At 41.0% G+C, this 16,508-nt stretch overlaps 1 protein-coding gene across 4 annotated transcripts in view; it reads left to right on the top strand.

Moving 5' to 3' along the window:
- The window catches only part of HMBOX1 (homeobox containing 1), a 62,620-nt gene that overhangs the window by 26,962 nt on the left and 19,150 nt on the right, over window positions 1-16,508 (top strand). For all 4 annotated transcript variants that reach the window (XM_010583156.1, XM_010583155.1, XM_010583157.1 and 1 more), the window contains exon 5: window positions 5,004-5,157. In XM_010583156.1, the coding sequence (XP_010581458.1) occupies window positions 5,004-5,157 (154 nt within the window). The remainder of the gene's footprint in view (window positions 1-5,003; window positions 5,158-16,508) is intronic.

Here is a 16,508-nt window from a genome sequence, read left to right as displayed (position 1 = left end):
TCACTGCACTCTCTGTAGAGTGTAAAAGATTGTCCTCCTTTGAAGGAATTTAAGAGATTAAATGACTGGCATGTGGTTTTTCTATTCACTTACTTACTAGAAAGTGACATTTGGCTTTCTGTTCTCATATCCCATCTTTTCCAATTCCAGCTGCTGGGAATAAAATCTCAATCCTTCTTCGAGTGATAGAGTCAGGTCTCTGCACAGAAGCACCTACGCATTTGAGTTAACAATGGGCAAAGTGAAGTCTTTGGGAACTCTTAGTTCCCCCATTTCTTTAATTCCTTATTTTGGAAAATTTGATCTTCAGAGTAAGTCCATTTTCTGACTGAATTTGTTTGTGTAGTAATGGAATGAAAACTTTCGCTCAAAACTGAAGCAGTTTTGAAGGACTAGGACACCAGATATAATCAATTTATGAACTGTTGAGAAAGAACAGTTGTTCCGTGAGGAAAGGACTGGAGATCACTGAGCAGACCTGTAGTCTTTCCTTGGCTCTGCCAGTTTTTCTGTACGACTCTTAGCAAATTACTTCACCTTTGCACTTCATTTTCCCATCTCCAGGATAAAGATGAGACTGTTTTCCTGTGTATGACTTGCCTACCTTGCCTGTAAGGTCCTCATAGCAGGGTCTGTCTTTTACTATGCTTATATACTGCACCCAGCCAGGAGTTTCTAATAATATGGGGGACAAAAGATGACTTATAAATACATCAAAAGAGATTTTATTTTTCTTTTTTCAAAGGTATAATGGTGCTATATACCACTTTAAATCATCCACAAGCAGTCCTGCATCTGCTAACCAAAGAACTTTGTGTTGTGCAGCCTTATGGCAGTTTTGAGATGTTGCTGCTGTTGAGGTGTTACTAGATGTTGTTGCTCCTATACAGAAGAGACTCAGCAATTCCATCATGTTTGTTGTTTGCCAGCTTGCTTTGGCCTCTTGAATATGCTGTTTGTTGTTCGCTTGGTTTTGATTGCCTATTTGCATGGGTACTTTCTGTATTTCTCCTATCTTTGGTGGCGAGTGTTCAGACAACAGCAGACTGGAACATTGCAAAAGATAGTTAAGTCTCATGGATCAGAAACACCACCCCCCCCCCCTTTTCCTACTGTATGCAATAATCTTGCTCAAAAATCTCTTGATCAACGTTTTCCTGGTAGGAGTGATGTCGGAATTAATAGCAATGCTGTGAATTCCAGCGTGCTAGTGATTGTAAATTTTTCTGGAAACAGCCTCCAATTAGGGTGAAAGGCAGTTTTTTGTTGAAGGGAAGAAGTCAATGCTAAATGCTAGTGTTTGAAAGATCTTTAATCCAATTAATAGGGATGCTTTTCATTTAGATTGAGCTTTTTTCGGACAGGCACCACATGTCTTGTGTTTTGTAGAGGACTGAGAGCAATTTGGCAGTAGATAAATAGTATATGTTTCAGAAGCCAGTATATGAGTGCATAGAGTCCCTTAATGTTCTGACTATTTTTTCAGAGCCCATGGGTTTTAAATAAATAAATAAATAAATACTTCTTTTTACATTGGTAGTTGTTAGCCCGATTAGTTTGGCTGGCACTAAGTCTTGGGCAATGCGGAAGGTTTGTTACGGAGTGACTTTAGCATGTCTTTTGACTCTGTGTACTGCAAACTGAAGCCAGCACCTAGAAATGATGTGTTGAAGTTACAGATGGATACAGACTGCTTCCATTTAGGCTGGATATTTATTTCTGCCAGTCTTCTGTAATAGGAAGGCAGCTATGGTCACCTTGGAGAAAACCATGTGCTCTTCCTCCTTGAACAAAAGGGAAAAAGAAAGGTAGTTATTATCAAGATATAGCATCTCTTGTGTTATTCCCATAGCAGTTCTTGTTTAGCTATAAAAGAAAAGCCTACAAAAAAAAAAAAAAAAAAAAAAAAATCAGGGGCTGGATATCCCACGAGATTTGCACTGGAAACGTGTTGTTGGTGATTTACTATCTTACAGAGCCGCAGAGAAAATAGTCCCTGCTCTGATCCTTTCCATCCAAGCAATGAGCTCTGTAGGGAACCTTTTGCTGTGCAGGCTGCTGATTCAAATCTAGCCTAGCTCAGTAGTAACTGAAGGGTGTTTATCATGTGATCTCAGGTCAGTCTGGCTAAAAATAAAGTGTGACATCTGTTCTTATCAGTATAATATATGATAGGTACTTGCTGCAAAGGCTTGCTACTAAATGGTTTCGTGGAGCTGGGACGTGGCCTGAGGCTTGCTCCAACCATTCTGCACATCACCCCTGTATGGCAGGGCCTCTTGGAGACATGTGATGCGGATCAGCAATTGCATGTGATGCTTTTAAGAGCAGTGCTCTTTCTTTAGGATAGTGTCTGGGATGTGCTGAGAGAAGGCAGGCCTTTGCTGTGAGGAATTCTGCGTACAGAGAGAGAGCTGCATTCCAGTTGGAGAGCACCGCTCTTTCCCTCTCTCCCCAAGACCCACCTGCAGCACCCCCGAAGTCATATCCCACATTTGAGAAAATGCTAGCTTGCACAAAGAAAATTCTGTATAGTTGCAAAAGGTACTCAGCACTGGCAGGTAGTGAGAGATGTCGTTTTTCATTTTTCTCTGTGAAAGGAGTTCTTCCCAGATGGTTCACCTCTCTACCCCTTATAGAAGTCTTGCTTTTTGATGCATATACTAAGATGAAAATCTCATACTGCATTTGCTCTGCTCATGCTGCTCAAGAGAGGTTTCACTTATTCTTAAAAGCTGAGGGGTTTGGAAAAAGAATCTGACCTAGTAACTAGGATGTAACTTATTAAGTTGTAAAGAAGTGGAGCTGGGTGGCGAGAATATTGCAGTGAAGCATTGGAATAGCAGAATAAACGGGATCCCCAAGTGCTCACTTAATTGAGGGCGATGAAGAAAAGGTCCATAGTTACCCTATCAAATGTGGCAGCAGTGCATACATCCACCACTTTTGACGCTCATAGATCCAAGCGCATTTTGGGCCTCTGTAGGCATTCAGATGCTTCCATCTTTATGTGTATGCAAAAAACAGTGGTGGGTACTTGCTTGTAATTCTCAGCATACTTCTCTCTTATCTGCTGCTGACATTGATGTTATCCCATAGAAAAGAGAAATAGGTGAATTGATCTAGCAAGGCTACTAAAACAAAAAAAGCATCTTATATTCAGTAAGTGAACATATCAGTAGCAGGAGCAAATTTATGCTTTAAATGCAGATTTTTTTTCAACTTTTGTCTGAAAAATCTCTGCATCTCTTACCTTGATGTTAGGTATCACTGATATTCCTATACTCTCCCTGTGACATGACATCATCAGGTAGGGAAAGTATATTGCTAAGACATTGCAGGGAAAGCTAATTTCTTGTCGCATTTTCCCCTGCCTCTTTTTAAATTATTTTTAATTTTTTTTAGTTTTTGAAGAGCATTTAAAGCCTAGCAACTTGATACTGACCCGGACCCCTAAACTTTGCATGTACTAGAAAGAGTAGATAAGGATCTTGCCTTGAAATGGCCTCCCAATAAATTGGCAATATAGGAAATATTTCATATGTCAATAAAACTTAAGTAATCTGTGTAGGCTCGTTAGCTGGGAATTAGTAAGACTCATCGTCCATTGTGCATGCAAGGCAGAGATTGTGGGCTTCACTTCCCATAGACTTCTCCCAGGTAAAATTTTAAAATTATTTTGGGCTCCACTACCTAACACAGATGCAAGCCCCTGGCAGTAAGGAAAATACTTATTGTGCACTTCTGGAAAGGAACACAGCCAAATGCATAAATAGCTAATTTCTTGCTTTTTGACTGTAGGAATTTGTTTATTGATTAAACTCTAAGTTCCCTTAACCCTTTTACCTTGTTTTAAATAAAACAAGCAGTGTTGTTTCACTAACACAGTATATTTTTATGATTAAATCCTAACCATTCAGAGCAAGTCTGTGTACCCAGAGGGATTTGCTGTCTCAGCCCTGCTTTTACGTATGCCCAATACTACATTCCTCTTGTGAGCAGAGCTGCCTGCTTCTCTTGGATCTATCCAGGCTGGTTCAGTGCATGAATTCCAGTTGAACTCAGTATGCATATGGGATATAGGTCGTGATTTATCTTTTGATACAACTGGCTTTTTTTATTTTTTGCACACAAGAACAGCTATTTCTTCCCTCCAGGGGAAGTCACTGAGCAGAAAGCTGTCCTTCAGAACATACCCTGTTTTATGTACTAATGTCCTATACCAGGTTCCCATCCTCACCAAGGGATGTATGAAAGATCAGTCTCCCAGTGTGTCTTGATTTATTAACTGAGAGGCTGTTGTGAAAAGAATCAGGGGTAAGTTTCAAAGGGCCTTTCCTGAAGGCATTTTGCCAAGTCCTGTCTCTTGCTTGATGCTTTCCAGCTCAGGCTTCTTGAAAGGAGAAATATATCCATAGAAGGGGGACAGAAGAGGAAAGGTGTGTTGTTAATCTGCATTCAGTGACTTTTTCAGGCAACCTGGCACTCAGGAGCCCGTGTTTGCACAGGTCACAGGGTGTGTTTCTGTAGGTGGAGCTACTTCGTGTTTACTCAGCTCTTCAGACACATTGAAATACCTTTGGTATAGATTTACATTTTGCTTCCTGAGACTGCTGTACAATTAAATAGAAACATGCTATTTCCCATTTTAAGGCAGAAGAGGTAGTAGCACAACCTAAATAAATCTCAGCTGGGGCATAGCTCACCCTTTCTGTAAGACATTTTTCCTCTTGATGAAGACAGGACAACTTTTCCTAAGTGGCTGTCAGCTCAGTCATGTCTCCCTTAGATTTCCATGGTCACCTGATACCTCTCTGGCTTGGAGGTTGGGAGTGGGAACTCTAGCTGGCTTTGTGTATCTTTAAGGTGTCTTTGTTTGTTGATGCTTTATTTTTTTAGTTTGAATGGTTTCATCATCTGTCTTGTCTTTTTTTCATGAGCAGGAGTGTGAAAATGGGCATGATTTTTAATCCACTAGGAAACACAGTATTTATTATTCTTAGGGGCTACGTTAAGCATGAGACCCGCTCCTATCCCAATAGAAGAGCCAGAATGGAGACAGACGCCTCCCCCAGTCACAGCTACCTCTGGGACCTTCAGACTACGGCGAGGCAGTCGGTTCACATGGAGAAAGGAGTGCCTGGCTGTTATGGAAAGGTATGTGACTTTGGGGTTTTGGAGATGGGCATTTTAAAGCCAATACAAATATCCGTTTTCCTGCTCTGGTGAACACTAGCTTCATTTTTTATGGATGTGCTTTAGCATCATGCAAGTTAATAACAGTGTAATCATTTGATTCTAAAAGATAGAGTAGGAGATGCTATTTCACCCCTTTTGTTGTTTAAAAAGTTGTTACACTGCTCTGGACAATATCTCATTTTTTGTAGCCCCTAAGACATCTTGTCCTTAGCACAGTCTGAGAGTATTGGTGTTCAGCTCTTCCTTTGCTTTTGCAGAAAGCTTTCCATCTAGCCTAATCCAGGCTCTGTCTTGGTGGGGGTCTGCAGACTCTTTACATTCTACATTTCTCCTTTCCCAGTTTACTGGTTTATCTACTCATTTGTATCATGTTATTTTATAGTTGATACTGGCATTTTGGCAGTGCTATAATTGTTCAGGATGCAGAACTTTATCTAACAAGCAGTAGATTCCTTGTCCAAAAAGGCTCTTACAACCCTTTTACATGAGCTGGGAACAGTACAGAGCAAAGTGGATCTTTCAAATACATATGCAGAGTGGCAGGTGATCATTAGAGCTCCCAGCTCTTCAGTCCTGCAGAGACGAAGCACTCTCTGAGCCTGGTCTCCTGGCTGCCTATGTGCTTTGCCTTTCCCTCTGCTTACAGTAATGTCTCTTTTGTGGATAATACTGAATAACAGAAAAGGGCTAGTGAACTCAAATGTAGTTTAGGGATGAATGCTTATTTCTGTTAAGGGCTAAATGGCTGGGAGGAGTTTTCTTCCCTCTGAGAGCATGAGGAACCTCCTTTCCATGAAAGCACCAGATGACTCGGTGTGCGCTACACTCCTCTCTGGCTTGCAGCTCCATTGAGTCCTTGGCCAGCAGATTTTTAGGATGTGCTTTTGCCCTTTCTGTAATGCTCCTCTTTCCTCTTGCTTGCACAAGGGTCTTTGGAACTGACTAGGAGCAGGAGAGTGTCTCCTTTTGCCTAAGCTAAGACCAAAATACTGAGCTCCCTCAGAGACCCAAGCTGTTTTACACACGAGATGGACATACTTCCATGTGGCCACAGGCCATCACGGGGTCTTTGCAGGGCTCAGACCAGTAACTAAGTGTTTATTTCCCTATCCTGTCCTGGCACTGCACTGATGTTTTCAGCTTTGGCTGAATGTTTCCCCAAAGGAAATAATGTAAATGTTTGAAATTTGTTCTGCTTTGCAAGACCCAACTAATGCAAAAACCTGAAATCTGCTACTACAGGGGACTGGGTTTTTCTAGTGTCCCCCTCTGCACAGGCAGTGCAATGTACAGTATAGGATCTTTAGCACTTCAAAATGCTTGTATGGCTGTCCTGATCGCAGTATGTCGAATGACAGAAACGTTACAGCTCTGTGTACCTTCAGGACAGTACCATCTCCTTATTAACCCTCTTGTGTGTGAAATACTTAGTTACTCTGAAGTAGAATTAGAGCTCTTTGGGCATGGGTGTTTTCCTTCTTGGTTTCCGTCTGACCTAAAGTGCGATAACTACTATTATTTGCTGTTTGAATCATGATAGTGCCTTAGACTCCTTTGTGCTAGGTGCTGTGGAAACACAGAGCAGTAAGAGAAAGCTAAGCAAGGAAGCTCTACCCTCTCCTCCTTCAGATCTCTCCTAAAGTCAGTATCTGCTGTGACACTCTCAAGAAGTCAGACAACCTGTAATGGTTTGGTATGTGTCTGTTAGAAAGGTGTGAGATTAGGTTCTGTATATGGAAAGAGGCAAGTTGGTGCTGACTCTGGAAATCATCCAGTTGTGTATGCAGATACATAATCACTTGATCTGATTTTTCATTACCCTATTTCTTCTTCTTTGTTATTCTTGGTTTTGTTTGCTGTGTCTTGTGCTCTGTAAGGTCTTTGCTGCTGGGGTTTTCTTCTTATTCTGCTGTTTAATGGAGACTTCGGCAACATTGCCTTCACGCTGCCTTTAATATTATTTTGCAAAGCCCTTGCTAGGTCACCGCGAGCACTGAATTTCAGAGCCTTGTGTGTGGGTACTGGGAAGCATGGCTGAGGAGTTTTATCTGAGGCAAGAACACAGTTAACTCGAGCCGTAGTAAAAGCTTTGTATGACAATGAAACTACACCATAAAGCAAGTTTGGGAATATGGTTAACTGTTACACTTTAATAGGCCTAGTTGAGCTGTAAGGATGAGTTGTTTTATGTGACAAGTTTTGAAAGAGTGGGAGAAAACCACTCTCTTGGGAGCCCTAGGAAGAAGCTAACTAATTTCACTTACAAGTCACTGGAGTCTTCCAGGCTTGTCTGTAATATGACTCATAACAGCAGCCAGGATGAAGGTAACCAGACTCCTGGCTGTCTGGCCCAAACAGATCAGGTTCACTTTGGTGCCATAGGGTCAGGAATAAGCATTTGGCCCACTAAAATGGTGTTTGGCATTGCATGTGGTCTGGTGCCATTTATTTGGAATTTTCATTTATGTCTGAAGGATTTTGACTGTGAGTGGAGGCATCTTCCTCAGTTTAATGGACTGTTTTCCTTAAACACAAGTTTCATTGCATTGCATTTGTATGTCCTGCAGCATCTTGATGTGCTGTTGGTGCACACAGGGATTTAGGCACCTAGTTTTGAGCTTTGTGTTTGGGAACCTCAGTAAAGTGCTTGTTCATCTAGGCTTCTAGCTATTCAGCAATGAGAAATACGGATCCAGAAGACAGTTCTGTCCCACTAGTGCAAGTCGTATGAGGGCTATATGCACCTTTCTCTCTGGCTACAAGAGGAGCCTTCTGCAGTTAGACCCAACTTTGGTGATTTAGTTAAATGCCTGAAGATAAGAGGGTTGCATCTAGACCTTAATGGAAACTCTTGTGTAGATAATGCAGAACTACTACTTCCTATAAACTTGTGAAACTTTGCTGCGAAGCTCTATAAACATTTTTTGGGTGAGGATCAAAGTCTTGGGCTGCTCTATCAGTTAATTGTGGTATGTGCTTTTGACTTGGACTCAGTTGGTAAGAAATGCAGTTGCTAAAAGTTGATGTGTCAAACCAGCTGAGAGCACTTCAAGGAAAGAATCTGAATTTAATTGAAAAAATTAGAGAGATTTGCTTCTAGCAGCAGGCTCTCCAACTGAAAATGCATGACACTGGTCAGGATATGGCCCATGAACTGAATGAGAAGGGTGAGGGTTGAAGGGCTCGTTTCTCTTTTATAAAAGATTTAAATCAACAAGAATTCCAGTACAATTAATTATTATATTGGTGCCAACCTGATATAATTAAGATTAAAGTTAGGGCCAGCACATATACTTAAAAGTCTAATGTACATAAGTGTCTGCATACCGGGTATGTGTATTAAAGAAACTAATTGGTTTATACTGGATTTCCAGAATGCTGCTTGTGGTTTCTGTAATTCAATTCTCCAGTCTTTACTGCTTTTTTGGAAATTCTCCCAGGGTAGTTTATTAGTCGCTAGGCTTAGATTTTGGACAATAGATTCAGGTCTCCTTCTTCCCCTCTCCTTTCTATTTTTTTTAAATATCTCTCCAAATATTTATGCTCTGAAGGTTAAGAGGAGCAATAGTTCCAGAAAGTAAAGTTCTATATTTAACTGCAGACTAGGTGTGGTTCAGACAACTGCAGTGCAAGCTCCCTCTCGCTGCTGTGCTAGTGATATCAACCTTGACCTGTTCTCTTCTTGAGCCTCCTGCTCATGAAATATGCTGAGTTTTGTGTGTGGTGATGTTGTCGTGTGGCTTACCCTCCTTTGGGAACAGAGCTAAGACTACAATAGTCCTTTCTGTGAAAACCTGAGGTTAAACTTGAAAGTCTATTTCTGGTTCAGTTTCGTGTTCTTTTTTGTTACGTCTTGTCCCAAAGATAATTTTTTTTTTCTTTCCTCTGCTTTACTACTTCTTTTCAACCCCCCTCATTAGAACTACGAAGTTGAAAATTCCCTTAGGGTTTTCTGTTTTTTAATGAAGCTGTGTTGTCTTGTCTATCTTTTTTTTTTTTTTTTTTAAGTGATTTGTGCTTCTCCTCTAATCGTATGTTGGAGTTGAGGTTTATCTTCTTTTTCAGGCAAAAAACATCTAAGATTGGCAGCAGAATCAATGACTGTATACCCATTTTAAGGCACTTTTGTCGAGTGCTGTTACAGATGGGGGGGGCAGAGGAGGGGGGAGTTGAGTATTGTTTTTTAAGTATATGTTTTATCTAAAGATTAAATTAAAATAACTGTAAATTCTGCTCTAAACAAAATGAATAATTCATCAGTTGAAAGTATTTCAGTTTGTCTAGGGAGTAGGGACTTTGCTTTCTGGTTGAGGGTTATTTGCTTTGATTTTATGGGTCTGTTTTTTTTATTTTAACACTTGCCTGTGCTCATGAAGCATCCTTTTGTAAAGATGTATTTGGGTTAAATAAGTCTAGATGATATAGATGCCTATTATCCCCATTTCATAGATGGCAAAATGGAGTCAGGTGTTTCACTTGGCTTTGTGATCCAAGGCAACTTTATTCATAAGAAAATGGGTTTAGATTTCTCAAGATACTGAGGGTATAGTTTCATGATATAGCTGAGCTGAATTAACAATTTGTCACCATCTCATCCTTAGGTGTTATCCTGTCTCATCACCCTTCCCAGTTCCTCCTCCTCAGTTTCCCTGCTCCTGCCATCCTGCATTATACCAGATATGTTTCTTGTCTGATTGAAATACCAGCCAATTCAGCTCAGTTCAGAAAAAATAAATTCTTTTTATTTCCCCCTGCATTTTATTGAATTGGTTCAGCTTGCCGTGCAATGAGGGTGTGCCAGAACTGGCCCAGGGCAAATGACAGGAATGTCCAACTGAGAGCACAGGGAAGGGGAAGTTTAACAAAAAGGTAACAAATTTTCCATGGCATTTTTTTGATCTGCTTGGTTTTGTTCTGATTTTGTTTGGTTTGAGTTGGATGAGTTCCTGGTTTGGTTAAGAGCATGGTCACACTGACCGTTGTGCTGGCATCACGGGAGAGGTGTCCTTTGATTTTTGCCACGGAGAAGCAATGTATTAACCCTGGCGTCGCTGCCAAGGTCTTCGCCTAATTTGACCAGGTTGTATTCTTGTTCCCCCTTTAAAGCGGACCCAAGTTGGCGAGGAAGGTCATCTCCGTGCTGAAACCAGTCACTGTTGCATTTCTATCAGCTGCATGCTTATGCTGTAGAAGGTTTAGCATCGTCTACCCTCCTGAAAGAAGCACCTTCTGCAATGGTCCCAGTGAGCCAGTGGCGGGCTGGGCCAGCGCAGCCCTGTGCATGGTTCTGGCCCTGAGCGATATCAGTCCTGACATGCGTTATTAGAAATTCTTCCGATTGTGAAAGCGCTATTACTGCAGCTCTCCTGAGCGCTGGGGCTTCCACGGCTTCCCTGGGGAAAATGAGAGCTCTATTAGCTCCTGAAATTCAGTTAGGAAATTTTCTTAGTTAATTTCATCCCATTACTCTTAGTTATGTCTTCTAGCAGAACCTTAATACCGGCCCCATAGGGGATCTAAGTTTCCTGTACAAGGCTTTGGAGGAGATTTAAGTTTTGGATTCATTGCGTTTCTCCCTTTTCAAGCTGACAACAGAGCAGGAAGTAATGTCTTTCGGCCTCTTCCATTAGGCTTGTACATTGTTAGAAACAGAACATCAGTTTCTCATCGATATAATGATGTCCACCGGTTGGCTCGGCAATGCTGCTCATCTGCCTCGGGTTTGTTTCGCAGCCTGCTGGGAGGTGAGGAGTGCGGAGAGTTATGCTTTGCTGTCCCTACAACCCTCAGATGTCATTGAACCTTTCGGTGACTCACTGTTCTCAACGGTAAAATATCTACTACCTGCTTGGGAGACTGAGCCAAACCAAAGAAAGGATGAGCAAGGTGCTAAAAGCCTATAACTCTTGGGTTACCAAGGAAGATTGGTGTTAGGTATTAGGAAAAACTTTCGAACTTTAGGAATGGTTGAGCACTAAGCAAGTTTTCTACAGAAATATGGAACATTTCTCAGGAGCAAATCAGCTAAAATATGTCAGGATGGTTCTGATATACTTGATCTTAATGCAGAGGGAAACATCAGGTGACTTCTTTACATTATTTTCCATCTCTTTCTGTTCTGTCATAAGGAGGTTTTTAGCAACTTGCAGTAGGAGGTTCAACTTAATAATATTGAGTCCTCTGAGACATAGGAAGGGAGTGGTTTTTTAGGATCTTTGTTTGCTGTTCATGCTTGTGAAATGCTTTGACATCTGTGAGTGCAGGCACTTTGCAAAGGCATTCAGTAAAGTTCACTTTACAATTTAGACGCAGGCAGGATCTTTTTATTGTCTGAAAGTTCAAGTGGTTTGGCTCAGGGTCATTGCTGTATGTCTTCATAAAATGCAAGAGCAGCCATTTTATGCTTGCTACACAGTATCTTTCTTATTTTGCATTAGATCAAGCTATGTTCCCTCTTAGACATGCATAATATGCAAGCTTTCTATTCTAATCAGCTGTAAGCAAATCCCAGTTGTTTGGCAGATTGCATGCAGCAAAATACAATGCAAGGATGTCTGTCCAAATTGCTTGCCAGACTCTGGTCTCCTGAAGGATCCAGCACCTAATGAGTTATTTTTCTTTTCAGGGAGCTTAGGTGCTTTTTGTATCTTTGTGTTCTCTCTCTCTCTCTGTCTTTTTTTTTTAAATAATAAAAAGATGATCTGTGGGAGGGGCAACTCCTTGCAGCAGACTCCAGATAAATTTTTTGTACCTGCCAAGGTCAAAATGACTGAATTCAACATTTGCAAAAGGAGCCTTGTCAGTCTGACCTGCAACAGCACTGGCTGGTGCAATAAACCCACATGTTAGGAATGGGAGTTCTTTTCTAGTCCAGATACTCTCCTGCATTTCTCCAGGACCAGTTGAGATACTTAAGTATTCTATCTCCCTCCTCATGAAGGCGAGAAGCAGGATCTCATCCTGAGTCTTCTCGTAGCATCAAAGTAATTGTCATAATATGGGATTGGAAATCTCTGTAAGTGCCCAGATGCTTTCAGTGAAGATGTAACAAGGCATGGTTGTTGCTTACTGTGCAGGCTAATGTAATTTTTGCTGGTTCCAGTAGCACCAGCGTATGGAAGGATCTGTAAGACCAAGTTTATCTCTTAACCTCTTGTTTGCTTTTAAGAACATTTTCTGGTGTCCTCTGTGGTGACCCAACTCACGGACCCCATACGTGGGAGTGTACCCCTGAACAGAATAGAATAGAATAGAGTCATTAAGTTTGGAAAAGACCTCTAAGACGCACGTGCAACATCCAGCTGCCCTGCTTGCCCATGCAGTGATTTCATGTGACCATCCCCAGCATATAAAGCTGTGTTGGGGTATTGCATAAGGAGAGCAGGTATAGAGGCAACCTTGATTCAACCTGAGTTCCTACTAGGAAAACATGAGTGTGACATGGCAGGTCCGAAGAGCACCGTGAACTACAGGCTGCTTAATATCTGCCGAGCTCAGCCTCGTTCGCCAGCAGCCATTTTGTCCTTGAGTGCCTTTTCCAGCTCCATCTTTTGTCCCTGGCACAAGGGCTGACTTTGCGATGTGTGTTGGTACCACACCAACACTGTGGAGTTCTGGCATGTGACTGAAGCTTCAAGGCTGGGCAGTAACCCAGGCTGTGATGATGACAATGATGGTCTTTGTTATTCTTTCTACCTATCCTCTCTAGTCTGTGACTAGTTCACACATGGCTAGCAACCATGTGGCTGTGGATGAAAGCTCTTATCTCCTTTCCTATTTTTTTTAATCCTGCAATTGCAGCTGTGGGCATTCTTATTATTCATATAAATATGTAATTCCTTCTAAATCCTGCTAAGGTCTTCAGGGTACTTCGGGAGAACTAATTATACTTAGTTTCATTTTATATGCTAAAATGTGTTTAAAAAGTTGGAGGTCCCTTTTGCCTGAGTATCATGAGAAAGAATAAGAAAGAACACTGCGTTTCCCTTCCCGTGATCATTCGTTGTATCTACTACTATCAATGTGCTGCTTATTTATCTCATTTCTCAACTAAATAGTCCTTCTCTTATCTCTTCTTAGATGGCAAGTCTTCCCTTGCCTCTAATAACATTCATTGTCACTCTTCTCTAGACCTTTTCTATTTCTACATTCAATTTTTAGTGACCCAGGGTAGGTGAGTAGGGACAGGAGCAGAACTGATTACCATATTTCCAGGGTGAATATTCCAGCTTCTACAGGCAGCTGAATCTGATTCCTGTTGTTCTCTGACCTCCAGCCTGACATCTGGGTTTTGCTGATCACTTTTGTGTATTGATTGAGAGTATGTTTTCCTAGAGTAATCCACAATGATATGTGTGTCTTTTTCCTGAACAGTTGCAACTAATTTAGAACCAGTCATGTATGTGAGGAGTTTGAATTTGTTCATTTCTGTGTGCATTACCCTGCTTTTTGCAAAGTTAGCAAATGAAGTTAAATCGTGGGAGTGTTTAGATTTTTTTTTTTAAATTCACAGCAATTATCTGCTTTATTTGTGTCCAGTGTAAATAACTCGCTTTCCAGAACATTATTTAATGTGACTGTTAAAGCCAGTCATTTTAGGTCACAACTTCTCCGAGCCAAGGGCTTGTATTCTGCTCATACACAGAGCCTAGTGCAGTGGGCTCTCTACAGTCACGTTGAGACCTCTAGATGCTGCTTGCTGTAAGGACAGTGTAAAAGTGTAAGTCTAGTGCTGTGGGTTATCTCTCTGAGCTTTCTTCTATGCCAGCACTAGATTTTCTGTAATCCTTCATGGTATTCTTCTTCCTATGACTGTTCTGTTTAAAGTACCCAGAATCAAATAGTAACAAAAAGCTGGTATTGATTAGCTACATTATTACTTTCTTACCTGTTAACATGATTTCATGAGGCAGGGAAAGTCATGACATAGTTGTCACAGAAGCTGTGTGAACTGGACCCTGGCACATAACAGTCTACATTTTGTGTAGCCGTTTTATAATGATTGTCACTGTGGGCTGTGTGGAACAACATTTCTTCATCATATTACAACCCATGTAAAGGTGATGTGTCTTTGGATGTGCTCTGGTGCAGGGGTATAACAGTTACGCTCTGCTGTCTCCTGTCTGTAGTGGAGGAGCTTGAGACAACGCTGGGGAGTGTACTCGCTCTTTGTGAGCAGACTCCTGGGAAGTTTAGCAGATAAGGCAGTGGCACATGGCTCCCTGGGCAATGACAAGCACAAGTGACCATAAAGCTGTGATCATTCCCTCTTTGGCTCTTTTTCAGCCTGCTTAAAGTCCTGAGAAAGAACTAGACAGCCCTGACCTGCCAAGAAGGGTCATTCCAGGTCCAAGTTCAGCTAGAAGGGATAGTCATCGCTCACAGTGAGGTTTACCTGACCTATGTGTAATATTATCCATGGAATAAACCCACTTAAGTGAATTAAAAAATTAACTTCTTGATTGATCTGGAAAGCATTTGGAAGGAATTAGTAATCAGGTTGGCACCTTGTCACCTCTCGCTTTGATGCAGCCAGCTGTCAGCATGGAGTATATGTGAGCACCATCCAGCTCAAAGCACTGTTGGATTTGCCCATTTCTGGTTTCTAGAAGTACGCAAAGTGTTCCTGCTGACTCTCACTGCAGCTAGTCTCTGAACAGAGTCCAAACCTACCTCAGTGAAAGGAAATTCTCTGCCATCTAGTAACAGATGTGAGGTCTCTATACAAGTAATAAACAGAGTAATTACGAGGAGAAGTGAGGGAGGAAAACTCCTAAGTAAAACTCTTAAGTATGTTGCATCATGTATTTATGGGCTCTTGGTCAGACTGTGGAGCGCTTTAAACAGACTAAAAAGAATGCTTTATCAGAGAACCATATGGGCTTTAACCACAAAAGTCACTACCACATCCTAGATTCTTTTTCATCCTTTTTTTTTTTTTTGGTAGTCCAGGATAGCACAATTGACCTTTTTTTGTTTGATTTTCCTTCAGAACATGCATAAGTTTTCATTTGTTTTGAATACTGTGCTGTTTGTGAGGAACTCTTTCAACAGAATAGGAGACATGGACCTGTTCCAAAGAGCTTTTTTAAAATGGTTTCCTTATAAAGAAAAAAGAATGAGAAAATAGAGCACATAAATACAAAATGTATAGAAAAAGTCATCTGATTTGTTGCTTATTATGTACATAGGCTGGCGTTCTTTCAATTTCTAAATGCCCTTTGATTTTCTCTTAATCACAGGAGCATTGGACTGGGACTTCCAGTTTCATGTCCAGCTTCTCTTGTTTCAGTCAACCTTTATAATATCCTTTTCAGAAACTGATTAATTCTCTATCTTAGAAGCAGGTATGGCCAAGGGTACAAAAGCCCGTTGGGAGATGGCTACCCAGCAGGGTCTTATTGTTTCAGCGGTTAGATATCTAAATTCCTGAGGTTGTTTGTGACCCATCCTTCTTGGATCAATATTATCATTTAACTGAAATAAATCCTTACCTCCATCTCTTGTCTCCAGTGTTGGTCCCCTTCATGTTGTATCCCCACAACCTTATCTCTGCCTTGAGGTTTGCTCAGGTAAAACATGCTGTATCTCTTCCAAGATAGGCTTTCCATTCCTCTGTCATGCTATGATTGCACTTTGAGATGTTCAGTTTTAAATTCATCTTTTTTGAATGCAGGAGACCAGGACTGTATATAGTCCAGGTGAGGTCTCGTGCAAGTATTTTAATGCTTTTCTTTCTGGGTTGGAAATAGCTGGCATCCTCAGCTATATCAGGCTTTGCCTTTTTGGTGGTTTTGTTGCGTTGTGTCGTTTGGTCATACTGACTTAACAGAAAACAATCTTTCCAGCTGATGATCTTTTTGTTGTTGCTCCCAAAGTGTATGACCTTGCATACTGCACTGTTAAATTTCTTTTTAGTTCTTGCCCTTAGGATTGTCTATTACTTTTTATGGTACTCCAATTCACTGTATTGACATGGCTTCTGACTTTGTCATCAGCAGATTTCATTACCATGTTCAGACTTTGTGTCAAGATCATTAAGTGTTCTCATTCTTAAGATACTCCAGGGATGATACTTGAGGAATATCACTGATAGCTGTCTTGCAAGCAATTATTTTGAATTTTCAGCCCAGTTCTTAGTTACATGTCTCCTTTCTACCCTATCTCATAATTATGGTAATCTTTGTCTTTTCCAAAATTATGATTAATTTCCCATTTGTAACTGTATCAAATGCTTTACTGAGGTCCAAAAATTATAAGAATAATTTATTTTTCTAGACATAGGACATACAGTCAACAACTCCTCAGTT

The sequence above is a fragment of the Haliaeetus leucocephalus genome, unplaced genomic scaffold, assembly GCF_000737465.1.
Source record: "Haliaeetus leucocephalus isolate CR32 unplaced genomic scaffold, Haliaeetus_leucocephalus-4.0 Scaffold871, whole genome shotgun sequence".
NCBI lineage: Eukaryota > Metazoa > Chordata > Aves > Accipitriformes > Accipitridae > Haliaeetus > Haliaeetus leucocephalus.
The sequence above is the reverse complement of the archived record's forward strand: the minus strand, read 5'-3'. Positions and strand labels throughout refer to the sequence as shown.